The sequence below is a fragment of the Lutra lutra genome, chromosome 18, assembly GCF_902655055.1.
Source record: "Lutra lutra chromosome 18, mLutLut1.2, whole genome shotgun sequence".
Taxonomy (NCBI): domain Eukaryota; kingdom Metazoa; phylum Chordata; class Mammalia; order Carnivora; family Mustelidae; genus Lutra; species Lutra lutra.
In genome coordinates, this window is record NC_062295.1 from 25,093,644 (window position 1) to 25,115,648 (window position 22,005).

Below are 22,005 nucleotides of genomic sequence, written 5' to 3' on the forward strand. Positions count from 1 at the left end.
AGAAAGCTCTTATTTGTTTAAAATAATAGTCATTTGAGCACTGGTGGTGTCAGTGATGAATCACTGAATTCTACTCCTGAAACCAAGATTGTACTGTATGTTAAATAACTAGAATTTAAATAAAAACTTAAAAAGTAAGATATGATAATAGTGGATTATTTTAGAGGGATATCAGTTTTTTTGAGGTATAATCCACATATCATGCAATTCATCCCTCTATATTGGTCAACTACTTTTTGACTAGGGTGCCAAGATGACTTAATTGGGTATAAACAATCTTTTCAACAAATGGTACTGAGACAAACAGATTTTCTTATGGGAAGAATGAAGTTGAACCTTTTCCTTACACTATATACAAAAATTAACTCACATCCTAGTGGGGATGAAGTGATATTTCATTTTGATTTTGATTTGCATTTCCCTAATGATCAATAATGTTGAACAATAATGTTTAGTGTGCCTATTGGCCATTTTTATATGTTCTTTGGAGAAATATTTATCCAGATATTTTGCCCCATTTCAATTTAATTAAATAAAATTTAAAATAGTATACAATTCATTGTTTAGTTGTAAAAGTTCATTTATATTCTGGATACTAGACCTTTATCAGGTATATGATTTACAAATATTTTCTCCCATTCTATGAATGTCTTTTACTTCCTTTGAAACACAAAAGTTTTTTGTGGGCTTCTTTTTGGATGATGAAGTGTTCTAAAATTTGTTGTGGTGATGACCACACAATTCTGTGAACACACTAAAAGTCACTAAACTGAACCCATAAAAGGGTATGTCTTGGGGTGCCTAGTTAAACGACCAATTCTTGGTTTCAGCTCAGGTCATGATCTCATGGGTTGTGAAATGGAGCCCCATCTGGGGCTCCATGCTCAGCAGGAAGTCTGCTTGAAAATTTTCTCCCTCTGCCCCTCCCCACAAGCATCCACACATGTGCTCTCTTTCTCTCTAAAATAATTTTTTAAAAAGGGTGTATCTTGTGGCGTGTGAATTACATCTCAATAAAACTATTATTTTTTTTAAAAGGAATGAGGGGCACCTGGGTGACTCAGTTATTAAGTGTCTGCCTTCAGCTCAGGTCATGATCCTGGGGTCCTGGGATGGAGCCCCACAAGGGGCTCCCAGAGCCTGTTTCTCCCTCTCTCTGTATCCCTCCACCCTGCTTGTACTCTCTTTCTCTATCTCTCTTTCAAATAAATAAATAAAATCTTAAAAAAAAAAAAAAAAAAAGAACATACCTCTGGAGTTTTGTTGACTTTGAGTCTACCAGTTTTGCAGTAGATGTCAGTGCAATTTTGGTTATTCAGTAGGACAGTAATCAAATATTCTGGACGTAATTGGCTGCTAAACTCACAACCATCCATCCCCCCCAAGCCCCCCAACCCCCAGTTTATAGACCTCGATTTTGTTTAGAAGACAGCAGGCCTAGTGAAGCGAGGCCTGCCCCAAGCCCCAAGGGATGGTGGAAGTTTAGTACAAAAGCCAGCAAGACAAGCTCATTCCTTTTGCCAGGAGCTTGCTTTCTCATCATCCCTTAAAGCTGAGAGTATGGAATAGAGATAAATTGAGGTAAGGACTGTGAAGCAAAAAGAAACCAGGACTTGATAATTTGGGAAATTCTCAGGCTATCCAGATTTCAAAAGATGTTAAAATTAGGAGAAGCACTGTCAGAAAGCGAGGAGGCTAGGTTGTGGTCGGACAACCTTTTGCTAGTGCCTGGAAGAGATCAAAAGCTCCGAGTACTTTGTCGTTGGGAGCGCTCTGTGCAGGACCAGGGCTCCCCTCAGCTCTCCCAGCAGAAGCCAGGAATAGAAATGGCATTATCTCGAAGGATCTGTAGAGGAATCTCTTGACTCACCAAGGGAACCCCGGGACATTCATAGGAGACCGGCCAAGCTCTTAAGGGTATTATGTCAGCAGAAACACTGCAGGCAAGGACAAGTGGAAGGGAGAGGAGGACCCTGAAGAAGGCTTTCCGAGTTTCCTCAAAACTGGACAAGCAGGAGACAGGCCGATATGATCACGTGTCACTCAGCTGTAAAGATGCGCTGCCCTTGGTGGTGGGGGGGAGGGGGCTGACGGCTCTGCGGGGCGGGGGGGTGCGGGGCAGGTCCGGAGGGCGGAGGGCGGATTGCGGGAATCCTTTATTTTTCAGAAGTTTGCCTTATGCCACTTCCCCTTTATGAGAGCTCTACATAAGCAAACTAACCAAAAGAAATCCGAAGATTTTTGCTTTTAAAAAGTCAAGAAAGCAAAATCGGCGTTGTTTAGCCGTGAGCCTTCCTCGCGGCCGCGCGCACCCCCGGCCGCGCGGGCGGCGCCACCTAGCGTCTTGCCCGGGAACCACACCCGGCCTCCGGGCGTCCCGCCACCGAGAGCTTCGAACATATGTGCTTCAGCTTGAGTTGTTTTGTGCATCCAAGCAAGACGCGTCCGAAGGTACAAGGAAAGCCCTGGAGAGGTTCTGGGGTTGCTCAAAATGTTCCCATATTAAATTAACGATCATTGCTTTTTTACTTTATACCATTTTGGCTTGTAAAAACTTTCAAAGGAACACTGTACTTTCAGACACCAGGGAAACCTGTATTCCCAGGCCTTGAAACCTAGTGGAATTTCCTAGGTTGGATTTCAAAATTGCTTGGAACCAGGGATTCCTTTTTCCCTTCCGTTTTCTTCCTTTTAAAACTGAAATGCCTTGGGGCACCTGGGTCCCTCAGTCTGTTAAGTGTCCTACTCTTGATTTTGGCTCAGGTCACGACCTCAAGATCCTGCAATCGAGGCCCGTATGGGACTCTATGGTCAGTGCAGAGTCTTCTTCTCCCTCTCCTTTTGCTCCTCGCCCCTCCCCACCCCACTTGTGCTGTCTAAAATAAATAAATAAAATCTTTAAAAATACATAAATTGAGGGGCGCCTGGGTGGCTCAGTGGGTTAAACCTCTGCCTTCGGTTCAGGTCATGATCTCAGGGTCCTGGGATCCAGCCCCGCACCGGGCTCTCTGCTCAGCAGGAAGCCTGCTTCCTCCTCTCTCTCTGCCTGCCTCCCTGCCTACTTGTGATCTCTGCCTGTCAAATAAATAAATAAAAATCTTTAAAAAAAATACATAAATTGAAATGCCTCTAAGTGTCATCCTATGCCTAGACAGACCGACCCTGCATTCTGGGATTATATCATTTGTTTGGGTGAACCCTAATCCACACCACAGTCACATGAGATTCTCAGGTTCATGGATAAGAAGGAATTTTGCCCCTGGAGGATCATATCCAGTCTCTCATACCTAATTCAGATGATTTAGATAAGGAGATGTGGGACTTCTGAGCTGACGAGATTTAGAACTTGTGCTGATGTTTAAGGGACTAAAACTTTGGTGGGGGGGGGTCATGGGATGGAGTGAATGTGTGGCCCGTGGATGGATATTAGTCTTTGAGAGTCAGACAACAAAATATAGTAAACTGAACAATGATCCCCCAAACTTGTGAATGTTACCTAACATGGTAAAAGTAACTTTGCAGATGTGATTAAGTCAAGGATCTTGAGATGAAGCGATTATCTTGCTTTATCCAGGTGGATCCAGTGTAATCACATGGGTCTTTATAAGAGGGGGGCAGAAAGGTCAGTCAGAGGATGTGACAAAGGAAGCAAAGGGATTTGAAGATTTGTACCGCTGGCCTCAGAGATGAAGGAAAGGGCCACAAGCCAACGAATGCTGATGGCTTCTAGAAACTGGGAGAGGCAAAGAAATAGATTCTCTCAAATGCTTGTCACTTGATTCTGTCTCAGTATAAACGCATTTCAGACTCTAACCTCAACAATTATTAGATAATGTTTATACTGTTTTATTCCACTATGAGGGGTAATTTGTTACAGCAGCAATGGGAAACCAGTCCGAAGTCCTACTTTGGTGTAAATTGTTGGCAGAATGGAAAGAGGCAGACAAGGGGAGTAACGTATGGGCAGTCTGGAGAAAAGCCATACAAACTCTTGCTCTCCCTGACCCAGGAGAGGCTCATTCCTCTGGTCAGGTTGGAGGGCACGTGGCTGGGCTCACAGGTGGGAAGCCCTGGGGGGCTGATTCCAGTTAAGGAGAAACTTTTGATAGGATTGTCTGAGAACAGAGTTCCCACTCAGGTTGTGGTGTGTCCTACTGATGGAGCTGTAGGTCAGGAACTGCTCCCTGTGTCGTATGTGTTCCGTATGCGTTCCAGTCATTATTTTAATCCTGTCCGTTGTTTGATGTACATCAGTCCCTCCTTCATTTCTGAGACTAGATATTAAACCTTCTCAGGTCTAATTAGATCAGCACTTTGACTCTAATGTGTACAACCGGTATCTGGGGAGTTTGTTAAAATGCAGATTCTAGATCAGGTCAAGCTGGGACCTGGGAGAGATGGTGACCTGTGGTGACTTTAGGTAACAAGATTCTAGAGATCAGTGATTCTCAAACCTGAATGTGCATCAGAATCACCTGAAGGCCTAGCTGCGTCCCCACCTAGAATCTGATTTTGTAGGTCTCAAGCCTCAGAGTTCGCATTTTTTAACAAAATCCCAAATGAGGAGGAGGAAGTGAAAGAGGAACCACACTTGGGGAGCCAACATTCTGTGAGCCATGGCTTTGGCCCCTTTTGGAATGCGGTGTGGTGTCCACACTGCTGAAGTTTTAACTGTTCAGTTTACAAAGTGTTTCCATTGCTCCCAAGAAACACTTGGGAGGGGTTATTCATTCTTCCTTGGGTTTAGCTCTGTTGTTAATGAAACATAAATGTCAGACATTTCTTATGAGGATTTTGGTGACATCCATGTAGAAGAGGTCTCTGCTGGCCTCTTCTGGGACTCACTGCTATTGAACATTTACTGTGTGCCAGACCTGGCCGCGGGCCCTTGCAGAGTAAAGGTAAGTCCTTGACCGTAATGGGGGGGCAGCCCCCCCACCCCTTGCACTGCCTGTCTGTGGACCTCGTGATCTGCACCGGGACCATTCATTACCCTCCAGGGTAAAGGAGACGCCTCCAATGTATATGAAGCTCACCCAGCGCCTGGCATCGCACGCTAGCTGGCCGAGTGACTCTACCTCCAAATGTACCATCCCCCCCATGGGGCCCCACGACAGGTGCCGCTGACTGCTCAGGGAAGGGTGGGTCAAGCAAGGGGAGAAGGCGAGCAGGGGAGCCAGGAGGACACTGGAGGAAAGGATAATGAACAGGGACTGGCTGAGTTCCCCAAGCCTGTCAGGCACCATCAAGGCTCCAAGGAGGCCAGTGCCTCCGGAGGACTCTGGAGGCAGGAGGTTTCTGTGGCCGCCCGCTGGGCAGGGTGGGGGGGCCTGAGCCGGGAGGAGGCTCCAATAAAGGCCGCCCCCTCTGCTCCTTCCCCATCTGTGCCTCCTGCCATCCTCGTCCATTTTCTCCGCTGTCTTGATGGCCCCACTGTCCACCTGAGAGCCTGCGGCTGAGGGAGTCAGGCAGGGGAGGGAACAAGCAGCGGCCTCCCGAGCGGCCGGCTTTATTGGGGGGCGCGGTGGGGGGCTCTAGGCCTGCTGGGAGGGCTCGGCAGGGGGGTGCTAGGCCAGCTGGGGGGGGCGTGGCGGGGGGGCTAGGCCTGCTGGGCCCGCAGCAGTGCCCGCACCTGGCCGATCTGCCAGTCGACGCTGGAGCGCGCGGTGCCCCCCAGCGCCGCGTACTGCTCCACGCTGTGGCCGTAGTCCCACACGCGGCTCACGTCGCCCGAGAACAGGGGGCTGCGGAACAGAGGACCAGGTGGGCCAGGGCCCAGCGGGGGTCCCCGGGGGCGCCATTGGCCCGGGCGCACCTCCCGGGGGGCCGCAGCGGGGAGGCAGGGGCCGCACCTGATGGCCTGCAGATCCTTGAGCGACAGCTGGTTGAGGGCGACCCCCTTGGTCTCGGCCATGAACACGGCTTTCCCGGAGGCCTCGTGCGCCTGGCGGAACGGCATCTGGGGCGGCCGGCGCGGGGGGCTCCGACTCAGCCTTCCTCGGCCCCCTGTTCTGCCCGCGCCGTCCGTCACGCCCCCCACCCTCGGCCCGGGACGTCCCCATCTCCTCCCGCTGCATCCCAGCCACCCCACACTCACCCCTTTGCGGACCAGGTAGTAGGCGAGGTCAGTGGCCAGCATGTCAGGACTAAGAGCCCGTGCCATGTTGTCCCGGTGAATCTGGGGGACGCCGGGAGGGGAGTGGTGAATCCTGGAGACCCTGGGTGGTGAAGCCGCCAGCCTCCCACCCTTAGCCCCAGGCAGATCTACTCTGACCCAGACTGGTCCGCCCTCTCCGCCATTTGCCATCATCCCCGATAACGTTTAGGGGTGCTATCGGGGCTGCCGGCACTTTCTCTCAGGGTCCCCAGCTTTGGCTGCATCAGAACCGTGCGGGCGGGGTGGGTGGTGGGTAAAGACAGCCAAAGCGAAAAATGCCACCAGTTGCTCGTTGTTGAAGTTGGGCGCTAGTCCACAGGGGTTCACTGTGCGGTCTCAGCTGTGCGTACTGAAATCTCCCGTCATAAGTAACCAAAAAGGAGATCTGGCCAGGCCAGTTGATGGGACCCGTAGCGTCTAACCTGCTTCCATTCTACTGTGGCTTTTGTCTCTGCTGTTCCTGGGGGCAGGAGCAAACACCCACCCTCCTCCCCCTGCCCCAGATCTTCTGGATGCACCCACCCTCCCCTCCCCTCAAGACCACCTCCTGGCATGTAGGGGCCTGGGGGAGAGGACAGGGGCTTGCCTGCAGTGTGGAGATGACGCCCGTGGCCACCTGCAGGACGGCACTCATGGTGTCTGACACTTCAAATACGGCTTCCTTGTCCTCCTAGGGGCCGCGTGGCAGGAGGTGAGAGCCCAGCAGCCCTGCCCCCCACTGAGGCATCCCACTGCCCTCCTCGAGGAACGCTCAGCACCTCGTACAACCCACATCGACAGAGAGGAGAGAGTTCTCAAGGACAATCAAGGGCTGGGTGCATGGGATGGGAGGCGGCAATTCTGTGGGGCCCCTACCTGGATGTCCAGGGCCCCGAGAAATGGGATAAGGTGTACGTGCAGGTGGGGCCCTCACCCACAGCCCCAGCCTCGCACCTGTAAGTCCTTGTTGTAGGTGCTTGGGAGTCCCTTGAGCGTCATCAGGAGCCCAGAACACTGAGAAAAGAGTGAGAATGAGGAGGCTGGACCTCAGAGCCCATCCTGCAAGTTCCCTTGGGACCTTCCGGGTCAGCCCAGAGCCTTGCCCCCACTCCCTGCCCTGCTCACCCGCCCGAACACTCGCCCCGCCTTGCTCCGGATTAGCTCCAGGCTGTCTGGGTTTTTCTTCTGGGGCATCAGGCTGCTTCCGGTGCTGGGGACAGAGATGCTAGGGCTGAAAGGGCTCCCCTGCCCCTTGGCTGGTCTGCTGGCTGGGCCAGGTGAGGTCTAGTGGCATGCAGTTCCGGTCTGCCCCAGGCCAGGGCCAGGGGGGCGGGTGTCAGGGGCAGGGAGGGTATGGGGAGGAAGGAGGCCATGCTGGCGGGTGCAGAGCCAGGTAGGGCAGGGCCCAGCCTTACCTGTAGGCATCTGAGAGCTGCACAAAGCTGAACTCCTTGGTGCCGTAGAGGATGAGATCCTCGGCCATCCTGCTGAGGTGGGTCATGCACAGCGAAGCCCAGAACAGGAACTCAGCTTGCGGGGGAAAGGGAGAGCAGGCCTTCTGGTCCCCAGGCTTCTCCTGCTCCCCACTCATTCTGGAGAAGCCCCAGGGGGACCAGACTTGGGGTGGGAGGAGGTGGGAGGGGAGCCAGGGCTAGATTAGAGCCAGATAGAGCTAAATTAGGGCACAGTGCAGGGGAGTGGCCCTAGAGGACAAGCGGACTGGCTCCGAGGACTCACCCACGAAGTCTCGCTCACTGGTGGCATCCATGCTGTTGAGAGTGATGGCCCCAAAGTTCAGTTCTGGAGAAGGACGTGGGGGAGGCAACAGGGCTGGGCTGGAGGGCAAGGAGGGCCTTCCTCTACTCCTAATCAGGTTGCCCAGCCACCTCCTCCTTGAGGCCCTTTTAGGGAGGAGAGTAGGGAGCCGCTGGAATGGGGGAGGGTCTCCTGTACAGGTCCCAGGCATGAAGCAGGAACCCTGAGTGTCCCCAGCACCATGCACCGCTGCTACAAGCCTTCTCTTGCTGCTCTAGCCTCACTGTCCGTAGGTAATAAATGAGGGTTTCAACCAGCCCCCTGCCCCCTCCAAGTGTGTGTCTGTGGCACCTGGGCGGTGCTGTGGGGGATCGCCAGGGTGAGGGGCAGGGCACCTCACCTGCTCGGAGCAGCTCCCGGTCCACACCCAGAGGGTTGCCCGCAATGGCCCCACTGCAGGAACAGGGGATCCTAGGTGAGCAGGGCTCCTGGCATGCGCACACACACACACGCACACATGCACACACGCACACGCACACCCAGAGCCAAGCCCCAATGGTCAGGGCGGCCACCCAGGCAGTGTGGCTGATGGAAGGCTTGTCCCCATGGAGCTGAAACGGCAGGCTGAGGGCAACCGGCCAGCTCTCTAACCTCTCTGCAGAGCTCTGGCCCTGCTCTGGCATCCTTGCTAGCCCGGTCAGCCCCATCTCCGACACCACCGCGGGTCTGCGCGGAAGAACCCCTGACAGAGAGGCCCGTCACCTGGCCGGCTGGCCTCCTCTGTCCTTCCTAGTGCCTCCTCTTCCGTTGATCCCCAAGGACCGGCTAACTATGTGGGACAGCCCCCGACTCCCGCCCCACCACGAGGCCCTCGGGACACTAGGGGCTGACTCACCTCCCCAGGGGCAGGACATTGACCCGCTTCTGGACCTCCAACAGCCTCTCCGAGTCTCTGGTCAGCGCCACGGCATGGCTGTAGGAAGTCAGAGGGCAGAGGTCAGGGCCTCCGGGGCCCTCCCCTCCATCACAGCCCCACCACAGCACCCCTGCACGACGCCCCGCCTCACCTCAGGATCCAGTGGCTCCAGCGGATGGGCTGAGCCCTTTGCAGGTGTGTGTACCCCGGGAAGAGGACGTCGCGTTCCCTGTGGGGGAAGAGCCGCAGGGTCTGAGGTGCTTCGCAGCTGCCGGAAGGCCGGCCTGTGTCGCCCACACCCCGCAGGCCCCAACAGGGAAGAGTGAGGCCAGCCTTGCAAGGACCTGCCTGTGCAAGAAACCAAGTGACCTCCTGGGGACAAACACATCCTAAAGGAAGAGACCAGAAGCAGGGCAGCATGATCCAGGGACAGGGCCAGGGCCCCGGGGCCTCCCCAGAGCAGGATGGGAGCTGGGACCCGAGGCAATGCCATCCTCAGCTCTAAGCAGAGGTGACAGCGAAGGAGGGGACACCGAGGGGTACTACCTGGCGGGGGAGTCGCATCTGTGAGCCCATGAGACGCGCCCAAGGACCTCAGAAGAGCAGGGGGCACTTTCAAAGAGACAAGGCGCTGCAGGTGATGGTTTTGGTTTGTTTGTTTTAATAAACAGCTTTACTGAGACGTCATTCACCCACTTAAACTGTACACTTTTGTGTACCTGTCACCCCGTCAATTTTAGAATGTTTTCATCCCCCCAAAGAAGCAACTTATAGTCATTAGCAGTCACTCCCCATTTCTCCCAGCACCGCCCAGGGCAATGGGTCTTAGGCCCTTGTTCTCCCCCACGCGGTAAGGTCTGTGAACAAGAGGTCACAGGGAGCTGGGGTCACCCTATCTCTGACACCAGACAGGGACTTCTCAGCAGCAAATTGGCCAGGTCTGGAAGGAGCCAAGTCACCCCCAAATACGTGAGGTCAAAAGAGCCAGAACTTGGGATGAGGCCAGGGGAGGCAGCTTTGGTTGTCCTGTGCCAGCCATGCTGGGCGGGGACCGAGGCGTGGAGCAGCTGAAGAGTGACCTGGGCTGTCCCTGGCACAGGCAGGCCCTTTCCTCAGGCTTCAGGCATCTGCCTAGTGCCTTAGTCTCCTACGTACGAAGCCTCAGAGGGTGAGCTTGCCCTACCTGCTGAGCTCAGCTGGCGGGCAGTAGGAAACATGGCAAGAAATGCCCCCACTCCTGGCTGCTTTACCTCATTAGTCCAGGAGTTCCAGGACACCCCTGAGCCCCGGGGCCTGGCTCCCCAACCCCCTTCACCCTTGCCACGTAGATCGGGCATTCAGGCTGCCTGTCCCAGGGCAGAGGAGACCCTGGCTGTCCTCGTGCCCTCTCTGCCACCCGGGTGTTCACGGGAAACTCACGCCTCGGCCCGGTCCACCATCGTTCTGATGAGCTCCCAAAGGAGGGCGGACAGTTTAGAGCAGTTCTGTCGCATCCACAACCTGAGGTCCGTGACTACCTGTGGGCAGCAGAGGGTGGCACTCAGGGACATAGATGTGTTGCTTCGCTGGGGAGCCAGGACCACTGCAGAGCCCTACATCTGCCACCCGGGCTCCCCAGGATCGGGAATGCACAAGGCCCAGGGTCGGGTGGTAGGGAGTGAGGGAGCAGCACCTGGTCATTCCGACTTCGGCCCGTGTGCAGCTTCCCCGCAGTCTCGCCGATGAGCTCCTGGGGGCGGAGGGAGGCAGGGGGTCATGGTCAGCCCAGGCAGGGCCTGGTTCCTCCCAGCCCTGTCACCTTCCCTCCCTACCCCTGGGCCCTGCCATCTCTGCAGAGGCCACCTGCTCTGAGGTCCAGCCAGCAGGGAACAGAAGGATGGTGCTTATGCTCCAAGGGCCCATGGGTGAGGTAGAAGGGGGAGGCCAGGTGGACAGCAGGGGGTCATACCTTCAGACGTCGCTCGTTGGCTGTGTGAATATCTTCATCATTGGGGTTTAGTTTGAAGGTGCCCTGAGCCCACTCCTCAGCCACCTGCAGCAGATGTCAACAACCCAGGGGTCAGGGGTCAGCCATCCACAGCCTTGGTCCCACCTCAACTCTGATCATTGACTGTCTCTGCGTAAGAGCTGCATCCTCGGGGTACTCCCCAGGAAGTGTGAGTGCTCCATGGGGGGTTGTAGCCCCCACACCCAGGGAAGCACCTCGGGCCCAGGTCTCCTTCCCCTATGAGCCATGGGCCATGGGCCACGGAGGCATTGAGGGATGAAGAGAGACACAGCACAGAATATGGTTTACAGGGCACCTCGGCGGGGGCACCTGGGAGGCTCAGTACATTAAGCAGCTGACTCTTGATTTCGGCTCAGGTCATAATCTCAGGGTTGTGGGATTGAACCCTGCATTGGCTCCCAGCTCAGTGAGGAGTCCGCTGGAGTTTCTCTTTCTTCCTCGCCCTCTGACCCTCCCCCTGCTTTCTCTCGAAGATAAATAAATAAAGCTTTTAAAAATTAAAAAAAAAAAATAATAAAGAGCACCTTGACAGACATTTAATCCCAAGGGAAGATGTGCCTGGCGAGCACATCCTCCACAACCTGTTTGGGACTTGGTGGAAGCCTGGGACCACAGGGTGGGGCTCTAGAGGGGGCTTTTGGGTGTACAGAATACCTTGTCCAGTCCATGAAGTATCTGGTCCGTCTCGGCCTTGGTGAGGAGCCCCGCCTTCTCCAGGCCCCGGCTGTAGGCCTTGCTGCCCTGCACGTCCACCTCCCACAGGTGCCGGTCGTAGGCAATGGATGAGTTGAACTTCTCCATGATGGGGTCCACTGAGCCCACAAAGCGGCCACCCCATAGCTTCCCACTCTGGCCAGGAGAGCAGGAACAGTTAATCTCCTTCCCACCCTGAGAACAGCACCTCTCACAAAGGGGCCCGCGGGAGAGCTAGCAAGTCTGATGGCAGTGGGAACCAGCAGGCAGGGCCATTCTTACTGGACAGGTAAGGAAACTGAGGCTCAGAGAGGGTCAGGAACTTGCTCAAAGTCACCTGGGGAGTCAGTGTGGGAATGTGGCTGGACACTGAAGTTATGGTTCTCTCCCACCCGTGACACTTCTCTAAGGAAATGATGGCAGGGGACGAGGCACCCCTGAGAGTAGAGCAGAACTTCTGGGACCTTTCGTGCCATTGACCAAGGGGAGAAGTCACTCCGAATGCAGAGTCTGAGTCCAGCTCTGACACTCTGACGGTAATGACAACAGTCCTCGCTAGCGTACTCTGCATTCTCACTGCGTGCCAGGCATGACTGCGATCGCTTGGCCTGTGCCAACAGAGACTCTGATGTGGCTACCAATTATATCCTGCTGCAGAGAGGGGAAACCAAGGCACAGAGCCCTTGCTGGGGTGATAGAGCCTGGACCACAGCCCAGCTAACTGAAGCAGAGTCCGCACGCCTCCCCCAATGTTCCTCTCTGCTGGCTCTGATATCCTGAACTTTTGCAGCAGGGACAGGCGAGGAAGCACCTGAGGGGCCCCATCGGGCTCAAATGGCCTGCATTTCTCTCCCACAGCTTGGGGCAGGGCCTACGATCCCAACCTCCACCATTCCTTTGGAGAGTGCCTCTGGCACATCTCTTATCTTTGGCCTTCTAGAAGGTCACCAGCTGACCCTATGCCCCCCAGGAGCTAAGGGCAGAGGGGTGGGGCAGAGACACCTCTGTTTTGAAAGAGTACAGAGGCCACAGCATGTGACAGATGGGGGAGGGGTACAGAACACAAGGGAGCCGTCCTAGCTCCCAGAAGGCCAAGGATTGGGAGAGTTCCCTGGGTGAATGGAGGCATTTTACTTCACTGCCGACTTTCCTGCGGAGGGGGAGTTTATAATGGCTGCTGGGGACATATGTCCTCCTCTGTCACCCTGCAATGTCCCAGTCCCCTCCTAGCCACCTGACTGTGGGCATATTCCATAACCTTTCCAAGCTGCAGGGTTACCCCTCATAAACGAGGACAATGGTAGTACCTATCTGCTCGAGCTGTTGTGACATTCAGTTAGGTAAAATTTCTAAGTGCATACATAGCACAGTGCCTGGCACTCAGTAAATTCTCAGTAAGGGAGGGGCCGAGGGCCGCCAGAGGCTGGGGGTGTCTTAACGCCTCTCCTGGCTCCTGTATGCACCATGGGGGCCTCCACTGCACTCACGCCCCAGGCTGTGACCTGACCCCTCGCTGCCCAGCAGCCTTGGCTGTCTGAGGACTCTGCCCCGCAGAAGCAGCCTCCGCCCCCCTCAACCTTTTGAGCTAGATCCTCCCCTTACCCGCCAAGCCTTGATCTCCCGCAAAGCACCACATGGGTCCCTCTCCTGACCGCTGGGGCCAGAGGACCAGGGCAGGCCAATGCCAGTCAGGACTGGGAGCCAGCGGGCCCCTCCGCCCGGAACCTGGCGCTGCCTCCTCCAGCAGGCCCTGGACTCCCAGCCTGGGTTGTTAGTAATAACAACTACTTAACAAGCGGGGCTGCAGCCAAACCAATTAGCACTAACCCACAAGACGGCCTGGGGCAAGCAGAAGTCACCTGATGTGCTGGTCTCCTGAAGGCAGTCCACTCTGCATTGGGGCCAAGCTCCCACCCCACTGGCAGGCTTAAAAAGACCCCAGAAAGAGGGGGCCTGGTGGGTCAGTCCACTGAGTGTCCGACTGTTGCTTTCGGCTCAGTTCTAAGTCCTGAGATAGAGCTGTGCTGCTGGACTCGCTGCTCCGTGGGGAGTCTGCTTGAGATTCTCTGTCCCTGTCCCTGCCCCTGTCTCTTCTCCCCCCGCCCAAACTCTCAATCTTTCTCTCTCTCTCTCTCAAATAAATAAATAAAATCTTTTTTAAAAATTTAAAAAAAGATTTTATTTATTTATTTGACAGAAAGAGAGAGATCAGAAGTAGGCAGAGAAGCAGGTGGGGCTTGAAGCAGGTGGGGCTTGGTGGGAAGCAGGGTCCCTGCTGAGCAGAGAGCCCGATGTGGGGCTCCATCCCAGGACCCTGAGATCATGACCTGAGCCGAAGGCAGAGGCTTAACCCACTGAGCCACCCAGGTGCCCCATAAAATCTTTTTTTAAAAAAAGATCCCAGATGGATGTCAGAATGAGGTGCTACCATCTGGGCTCTGAAGAGAGGGGGAGTCCCAACAAGACAGAAAGGGCCCTCCTCTAGCCTAGAGCACATCTGGGCCAGAATGACACCTTTGGGGCAAGGGTGCAGGAGTACTGGTTTGGGTTGGGATGAAGGAGCAACAGCCAATCTAGAAGGCACAGGGAAATACCATGTTGTTACTGTCGGTATCCTTAGCCAGCATTTACTGAGCACCTACTGTATGATACAACAGCTCAGCCCTGGGCTAGGCATTCTACATATGCTATTATACCCTCCTGGGAGGTAGGCACTGTTACCCCGGGGGGTTGAGGGATTGCTTCAGAAACCGACTCTGTTTGCCTCCAAAGTCCAAGCCCTACTGTGGCCCCTGACATCATGACCCAGAAACCAGCAGGACAGGCATTCTCATCCAGTTTATGCAGATGAACAAACTGAGGGCCAGAGAGAGGAAGTGCTTTGCTAGCTAATGAGGACCAGAAAGGACTGGAACCCCGACCTCCTGCTTCCCAGGCCACAGGCTCCATTCACTGGCACCAAGCAAACAGCCCCCTTTACCTGAAAGGTTCAAAGCAATGACCTCATGACCCAGTACCTACCAGAAGGAGGCAGAGATTTATTATTATCCCCATCTGCCAGATAATCCAACTGAGGCCCCAGAAAAGGAACCTGTGCCTAGGACTCCTGCCAGAAGTGGTCAGGAAGAGAACCCAGGCGCCCAGTGGCTCTAAGGAAGAGAGGCCAGTGAGAGAGCAAGCCACCAGGCACTGGGGCCACTAGGGCCACAGGGCATGGTCCCTGAACCCTGGTTCTGTCCACCAGCCAGAGTCACGTGGCCTCTGCTACAGCGGGAGAAGGGGCACAGGGTGGGGACCGACAGGAAGGGCATCAGGAGGTGAGGGAGCTGAATGAGGGGGCTCCTTTCCTGCGCCCTGGCTGGAAGCACTGTCCGGTCGGGTCGGTCAGGGCCACCCACCTCGCCTCGCGGGTTGGGAGCGCCACAAGGCTCCTGGGGCGCGGAGGGGGCAGAGAGCAGACGGCGATGCGCGCCGGGAAGTCCAAGCACGGGCCTCCCAGGCCCCGGCAGGTGCACGGGGAGGTTCCGTCGCCCGCAGCCGGCGAAGACCGGGAGGGTGGCCGGCGGCGGGTGCGGCACGCGGGATCCCGCGCGCAGGTCAGGGCCCCGGAGGCTCCCAGAGCGCCCCTCCCCCGTCCGGCGTCCCCGAGGTCCACTCACCTCCGAAGCCATGCCGGCGGGTCCTGGTCTCCAGGGGCCTCGGCGGTGCAGGTCTGGAAGACAAGCCGGGACTGAATGTCCTCGGCCCGCGGCCTGCGTCCCTCGGGAGGGGCGGGCTCCGGGCTCCGGGCTCCGGCGCAGCGCTTGGTCCGGCGCGGCCTGCGGGGAGGCGGACGTGGGCAGCGCCCAGCGCGCGCCACGGTCGTCGGCGTCCTCCGCTCCGCCCGCCGCGCGTCTCTCCTGTCCCGCCCGTCCCGCCCGTCGGACACTCACCGCTCCCGGCCGCGCCGTCAGTCCCTCGCCCGCAGCCTGGCAGGGCTTTTCTGGCCGCGAGCGCGTCACAGCTGCCCCGCCCAGGGCCCGCCCCCTGGCGGCGGCCTCACCAATCCCAGGCGGCCTGCTGGGGGGCGTTGCCTCCGCCCTCCAACCCCGGCTGTGGGCGGAGCCGCTGGGGGCGGGGCTTCGGATCCGAGGACCCAGGGCGGGAGTGGGGGCGGTGAGGGCGGGGCCAGAGCGACAGCGCGGAAGGCGGCGACAGCGCGGGACCCTGGAAACAGCGGCCAGGCCTGGCGGGTGCGAAGGCCCCATCATCCGTCCTTCCATCCATCCGTCCGTCCATCCGTCCATCCATCCATTCGTCCGTCCATCCATCTATCCATCCATCCAACCGTCCATCCATCCACCCATCCATCCATCCATCCGTCCGTCCATCCATCCATCATCCATCCGTTCGTCCAACAGAAGGCACCGGCCCCTCCTCTGTGCCGGCTGGACTTGATGTGAAGAAGAGAAATGACACCTGCCCCAGGAAGCCCTGACAGCGCAGACGGTGTCTGGAAGCCGCAGGGCAGCTCGGAGGGCAGCGCGCAGGGCCGGGGTGGACCGGGTACTCGGGACAGATTTCCCTCACGAGATTCACTCTTCAACAAAAGTGACAAGCATCTGACTCAGGACCCGAAGGGGCTTCTGGTGGGCACGTCCCCACGATGAGAGGGAGTTGGCTCTGCAAAGACGAGGATTAAGATTTTAATCTTAAAAGGGAGCAGCCTAGGCAAGGCCCGGAGGCCAGAATGCAAACGGCCTGCTTGGAGAGCAGAGCCGGTTACAGCGGCTGCAACACACGGACTGGAGTGGGACGGGCGGGACTGCTGGAAGGAAGTGGGGGCAAGATTAGGAAGGGCTTTGAATGTCAAGGGACAGGGTTCGGGCTCGGTCCTATAGACCACAGGGACCAACAGACAGGGCTTACTCGCAGTTCCTGGAATGTATCAGGCTGTTTCGAGTCTCCTTAAATGCTCTTCCCACACTGGGAATGCCCTTCCTTCGCGGTTCCTCTTGCTGCTCCCACCGCCCGTCAGTGTTCCAGCTAAGCATCATCAGTGATGGGGAGACTCCAGGTGTCCGTCCCTGGGCTCCCACCGGATCTACAGGAGCATCTAATAGTCTTTCCCTGAATTGAGAGTGCTGTAGTTTTCTTTTGTTTTGTTTTTTATTTGCATGAGAGAGAATGAGCAGGGAGAGAGGCCTAGGGAGAGGGAGAAGCAGAGTCTCTGCTGAGCAGGGAGCCTGACCACAATGCTGGGATGATGACCCGAGTGGAAGGCAGATGCTTAACCACTGAGACACCCAGGCGCCCCAAGAGCCCTGTAGTTGTAGCTTCCAGGTCCTCTCCCCTACCCAGGCCTCGTCCACGTTATCTTCAGGACTCCCAGCCCTTTCTTATCTTCTCCCACAGAAGCCCCAGAACTGGGCTGCATCAGGTCACAGGTAGACAGAGTTCGGGAAGCCCATGAACCCAGCTGTGAGTCATGTGCTCCTCTAAACTGAGAGAACATTGTGGCAAGTCCCTGGGATCTACCTGTTAGGGTCTGAAGCCTGACATCCCTTCCCGGGCGGCCAAGAGGGAGAACCAGCGGTGCTCTGCAAACATGAGTTCACAGCCCTGAACATCCAGCAACCTGCAGGCTCCAACCCTCGGGAGGGTTACCTGAGGCTGGAAAAAGTCTGGAAAGATGTTTGAGAGCAGATCTCTAACCACGATGCAGAACACAGGCAGGGCTGTAAATAACAACACCTAACGCAGTGGCTCACCAGGTACCTCCTGCGCTAAAGCCTTTACACAATTGATCTTTCATCTTCACAACAGTCTTCTCCACAGATGGAGAGGTTGAGGTCACAAAGAGTTAGAGGTTATGGACATGCCCGTGGGCAGCCAGTTCCAAGGAGACAGTCAGGCTGACTGCAGTGTGCCACATGACAGAAGAGAGACGGTCACCTCAGACTGGCTTGCAGCAAACAGCAAGCCTCTTCTGTGTGGAGGCCCCTGCAGGGCCGGGGAAAGGAACTCAGGAGCACGATGAAGACAAGGAGGCAGAATGAAGGCTTGTGAAGAAACAAAACAAAACAAAGCAAAAACAGACAAATGAAAAAAACCTGCAGTTAAGGCCCTGACAGTAGACACTAAAGTGGGCATGACCTTAATCTTAAGGAAATGTCCTTGGCATTAAAGACTCATGGAAGCACAGTAACCAAGTTCTCTCTGAAAAACTGACGTCTCTGAGCAAAACCTCAGGGAGGCTGAGAGAGGTTTGGAGAAGGGTGCCTGCCAGTGGCCAGTCTGTTACCAGCACAGGCAAGATGGAAAGGAAGGACAGGTCCTCTGTAACCATCAGAGGCCACCCTCTGCTACCTGTAGTCTATACAGAGCTCAGACAAGGATCTGAAGACATGTACAAGTCTATGCACATATGCTTTCATTTCCCTTGCCTAAATACCTATGAATTGAATGACTGGACCACATGGTAGATGTATATTTAATTTTTCAGGAAATTGCCAAATAGTTTTGCAAATTGTTATACAAATTTGCTTTTCCCACAAGCAGTATAGGAGAGTCTCAGTTCTGCACATCTTTGTCAACACTTAAAATGGTCAGTCTTAACTTTAGTCACTCCTATAGGTGCATAGTGTGTTTCATTTATTGGTTTAATTTGCATTTCCCTAATGACTAATGCTGAGCATTTTTCCATATGATTATTTGCCATCTTCTTTATCTTCTTTGGGGAGGGGTCTATTCGAATTTTTGTCCTTTTTAAATAAGATTCTTTGCTTATTATTGTATTTTGAGGGTTCTTTATATGTTCTAGATACAAGTCATTCACCCAGATATACACTTAGCAAAGATTTTCGTCCAGTCTGTGGTTTGTCTTTTCTTTGTCTGAACAGCATTTTTCTTAGAGGAAAAGGTTTAAAAAAAAAAAAGATTTTATTTATTTATTTGAGAGAGAGAGTGAGAGAGAGATATGAGAGGGGAGAAGGTCAGAGGGTGAAGCAGATTCCCCATGGAGCAGGGAGCCCCATTGGGGACTCAATCCTCGGACTCCAGGATCATGACCTGAGCCAAAGGCAGTTGCTTAACTAACTGAGCCACACAGGTGCCCTTTAGAGGAAAAGTTTTTAATTTTGATGATACAAGCCCTTTATCAGGTATATGATGTATGATCTGCAAATATTTTTTTCCTATTCTGTGGATTGTCTTTTCACTTTCTTGTTTGTATTGTTTATAGCACAAATGTTTTTAATCTTGGTGAAGTACAGTTTATCCATTTTTTGTTGTTGCTTGTTTTGGCCATTCTGCCATTCTGGGTCCCTTGTATCCTCACACAAATTTTATAACTAACGTATCAATTTCTGCAAAAAAGACAGTTGGAATTTTGATAAGGATGTATTGAGATCAATTTGGAGAGTACTGACATTTTAACAATATTAAGTCTTCCAGTCACGAACATGGAATGTTTCTAATTTAATAAGATCTTATTTAATTTCCTTCAATAATATGTTATCATTTTCAGGACACAAGTTTTGGATTACTTTTGATAAATTTATTCCTGAATATTTTACTATTTTTGATGCTATTATAAATGGAACTGTTTTTCTAGATTTCGTTTTCCAACTGTTCACTGTTAATGTATAGAAATAAAATTGATTTCTATATATTGACCTTTTGTCTTGCAATCTAGTTGAATCTGTTTACCCAGCAGTTTTTTTAGCAGGCTCTTTGTGATTTTCTAAATACATGTCATCTGCTAATATATTATTGCTTCTTCCTTTCCCATCTCAGTGTCTTTTTTTTCCCCTGCCTAATTGCTCTGGCCAGTACTTCCAGTACAATTTTGCATAGCAGTGGTGAGAGTGGACATCTTTGTGTTGTTCCTGATCTTAGGGGGAAAACATCCAGTCTTTTACCTTTAAGTATGGTGTTAGATGTAGGTATTTTAGTGTCCTGGACTGACCAAAAGAAACTACCACAAGGTGTGGTGGCTTAAAACACGGAGGTTTATTCTCTCACAGTTCTGAAGGCTGTTTGGCTAATTTTGTCAAGTGCCTTGGGATTATTGATATACCTGGAAAGATTTGTATTCACTCTTTATAAAAATTTTTTATGTATTTATTTTATTTTTTAAATTTTATTTATTTATTTGACAGAGAGAGAAAGAGAGAACACAAGCTGAGTGGGGGGCAGCAGGCAGAGGGAGAGGGAGAAGGCAGCTTCCCGCTGAGCACAACTCAATGTACTACAGTCAGATTTTCATAGATGCCCTTTATCAGATCGAGAAAGTTCCCTTCTATTCTTACTTTGCTATTTTTGTTTAAACCATCAATATGTTTATAGAAATTTAAATAGTAAGAAAAAAATCTTACCTATTTGCCTAAGTAGTTAGCATTTTCTGTGCTTTTTATTCCTTTGTGCGGATCCAGATTTCCCTCCGCTATTATCTTCCTTTCATCTAAAAGCATTCAGATGATAAATCTTTTCAGCTTTCGTATACCTGAAAATGTCTTCCTGTTATCTGATTGTTGTTCTGAGAGATATTTCTTCCACATACTGAATTCTAAGTCAACTCTTTTCCCCAGTAGTTCCCCCACTGTCTTTTCATTTGCATTGTTTCTAACGACAAATCTTTCAGGATTGTCTTTGTACCTCTATACATAACATGTCTTTTTTCCCCCCCCGCTAGCTGCTTTTAAGATGTTTTTACTTTATCACTGATTTTGAGAAATTGATGCAGTTTTCTTCATTTTCCTTGTTGAGTATCTTAGGTCTGTGGATTTATAATTTTTAATATTAAACTATCTTTCTATTCCCTTCTTGCTCCCCTTTTTGGAGACCCCAATTATTTGTACATGGGCTTGAAGTGTCCCACGGCTCCTTGATGTGCTTTTATTCTTGTTGATTCTTTTTCTTTCTGTATTTCATTTAGGACCGTGCCTGTTTTTATGCCTTTAATTCACCAATCTTTTTCTCTATAATGTCTAATCTGCTATCCATCCAATCCAGTGTCTCGAATCTTGTCGTTTTCTTGCCTTTTCTTTTTTAACACACAGCTGTTAGGGGTGCCTGGGTGGCTCAGTGGGTTAAAGCCTCTGCTTTCAGCTCAGGTCATGGTCCTGGGATCAAGCCCCGCATTGGGCTTTCTGCTCAGCAGGAAGCCTGCTTCCCCCCCACCTCTGCCTGCCTCTCTGCCTACTTGTGATCTGTCAAATAAATAAATAAAATCTTTTTTAAAAAAACCACACAGCTATTAGTGCATCTCTAAAATATCTCAAAGAAGTCTGAAAAATGATCTGGTATCTTGCTGTTTCTGTAGATGAACAGCTTAGATCCTACTCATTAGCCTGCTGGACTTTTCCTTTTTCAGCAACGGATGCCCTCCAAGAACTTTCCAATATCCTTATTTTTAACTTTTGTGGCTTCCTGAATCAAAGCAGCTGAATTTGGTACAAGTTCAATGTCATTTCCTTCAAAAATTAACTCATCTCTCTGGGCCTGTGATACTGAACAGGCAACCCCTGGCCTCATCTGAACCCAGCAGATGTATTTGTTTGCCCAAGAAATTTCAGATTTCAACAAGAGAACCGCTCTTCTGAGTCACAACATTGATGGGGAAGTGAACACACAGAGACTCCATCTTCTACTGGAAGCCCAGCGTGACACTCTTGCCCACGTTCTGTACATGACTACAGATAGTGCGGACGGTACTCAGCCCCTTTATATGGCTCCACCATCTGTGAACCTGGAGCCTCTTTCTCTGCCTTTCAAGGAAACAGAGTTCTACACCGATGCGGCTGGGGTCCTCCTCAAGTTTCTCCTGGGGGACGTCACAATAAGGTGTAACCCTCCACAGCGATGTCAGCATTTTCTGGAATGCCAACAGTCTGATTGCGGAGAATGATCTTTATTCCCATGGTAGGTGGGGCAAAAAAAAAAGAAAAAGAAAAAAAAGCTCAAATCTTTTAGTTTTCAACTCTAGAAGTTTGGGCCTTTTTTATATTTTTCATGTCTCTCCTTAACTTTTTTTTTTTTTTTGCACGAGGTGATAATTTTATTATCAGTTTCATAATATTTTAAATTATTATTGACATCATACAGAAATGCTATTGTATATTAACTTTTTGTTGTGGTAGAAAACATGTATCATAGGGATGCCCGGGTGGCTCAGTTGTTAAGCGTCTGCCTTCAGCTAAGTTCTTGATCCCAGGGTCCTGGGTTCAAGTCCAGCATCAGGCTCCCTGCTTGGTGGGAAACCTGCTTCTCCCTCCCCATTCTCCCTGCTTGTGTTCCTTCTTTCACTGTCCCTCTCTCTGTCAAAGAAATAAGTAAATCTTAAAAAAAAAAGAAAAACATGTATCATAAAATTTATCATCTTGCCATTTTTGTTTTTTATTTTTTAAAAGATTTTATTTATCTATTTGACAGAGAGATCACAAGCAGGCAGAGAGGCAGGTGGGGGAAGCAGGGGGAAGCAGGCTCCCCACCAAGCAGAGAGCCCAATGTGGGGCT

At 52.4% G+C, this 22,005-nt stretch overlaps 1 protein-coding gene and 1 pseudogene across 2 annotated transcripts; both read right to left on the bottom strand.

Moving 5' to 3' along the window:
* Positions 1 to 3,830: 3,830 nt before the first annotated feature.
* ASL (argininosuccinate lyase) lies at positions 3,831 to 15,516 on the bottom strand. 2 transcript variants are annotated; one of them, XM_047714218.1, is made up of 17 exons: positions 15,441 to 15,516; positions 15,168 to 15,220; positions 11,470 to 11,664; positions 10,756 to 10,839; positions 10,480 to 10,536; positions 10,227 to 10,324; positions 8,959 to 9,036; positions 8,787 to 8,864; positions 8,292 to 8,344; positions 7,874 to 7,936; positions 7,552 to 7,666; positions 7,262 to 7,346; positions 7,091 to 7,150; positions 6,744 to 6,827; positions 6,098 to 6,178; positions 5,853 to 5,959; positions 3,831 to 5,744 (listed from the first exon to the last, which is right to left on the bottom strand). In XM_047714218.1, exons 2-17 carry the CDS (start codon positions 15,177 to 15,179, stop codon positions 5,600 to 5,602), a joined length of 1,395 nt encoding a protein of 464 aa, XP_047570174.1. In that variant the 5' UTR covers positions 15,180 to 15,220; positions 15,441 to 15,516; the 3' UTR covers positions 3,831 to 5,599. The 2 variants fall into 2 exon arrangements, with proteins under 2 accessions (XP_047570174.1, XP_047570175.1); XM_047714219.1 differs by lacking the exon at positions 15,441 to 15,516 and having other exon boundaries at positions 5,853 to 5,944; positions 15,168 to 15,393.
* Positions 15,517 to 20,828: 5,312 nt separating this feature from the next.
* Positions 20,829 to 21,410, bottom strand: LOC125090444 (60S ribosomal protein L9-like; annotated as a pseudogene).
* Between the last annotated feature and the right edge of the window lie 595 nt (positions 21,411 to 22,005).

What these genes read in the sequence shown, in the direction of transcription:
- ASL (XM_047714218.1), bottom strand. An exon ending in TGGAGCCACTGGATCCTGAG is followed by an intron (nt 8,865 to 8,958) that starts GTGAGGCGGGGC and finishes GACTTCCTACAG; the next exon opens with CCATGCCGTGGCGCTGACCA. An exon ending in ACTACCTGGTCCGCAAAGGG is followed by an intron (nt 5,960 to 6,097) that starts GTGAGTGTGGGG and finishes CGGCCGCCCCAG; the next exon opens with ATGCCGTTCCGCCAGGCGCA.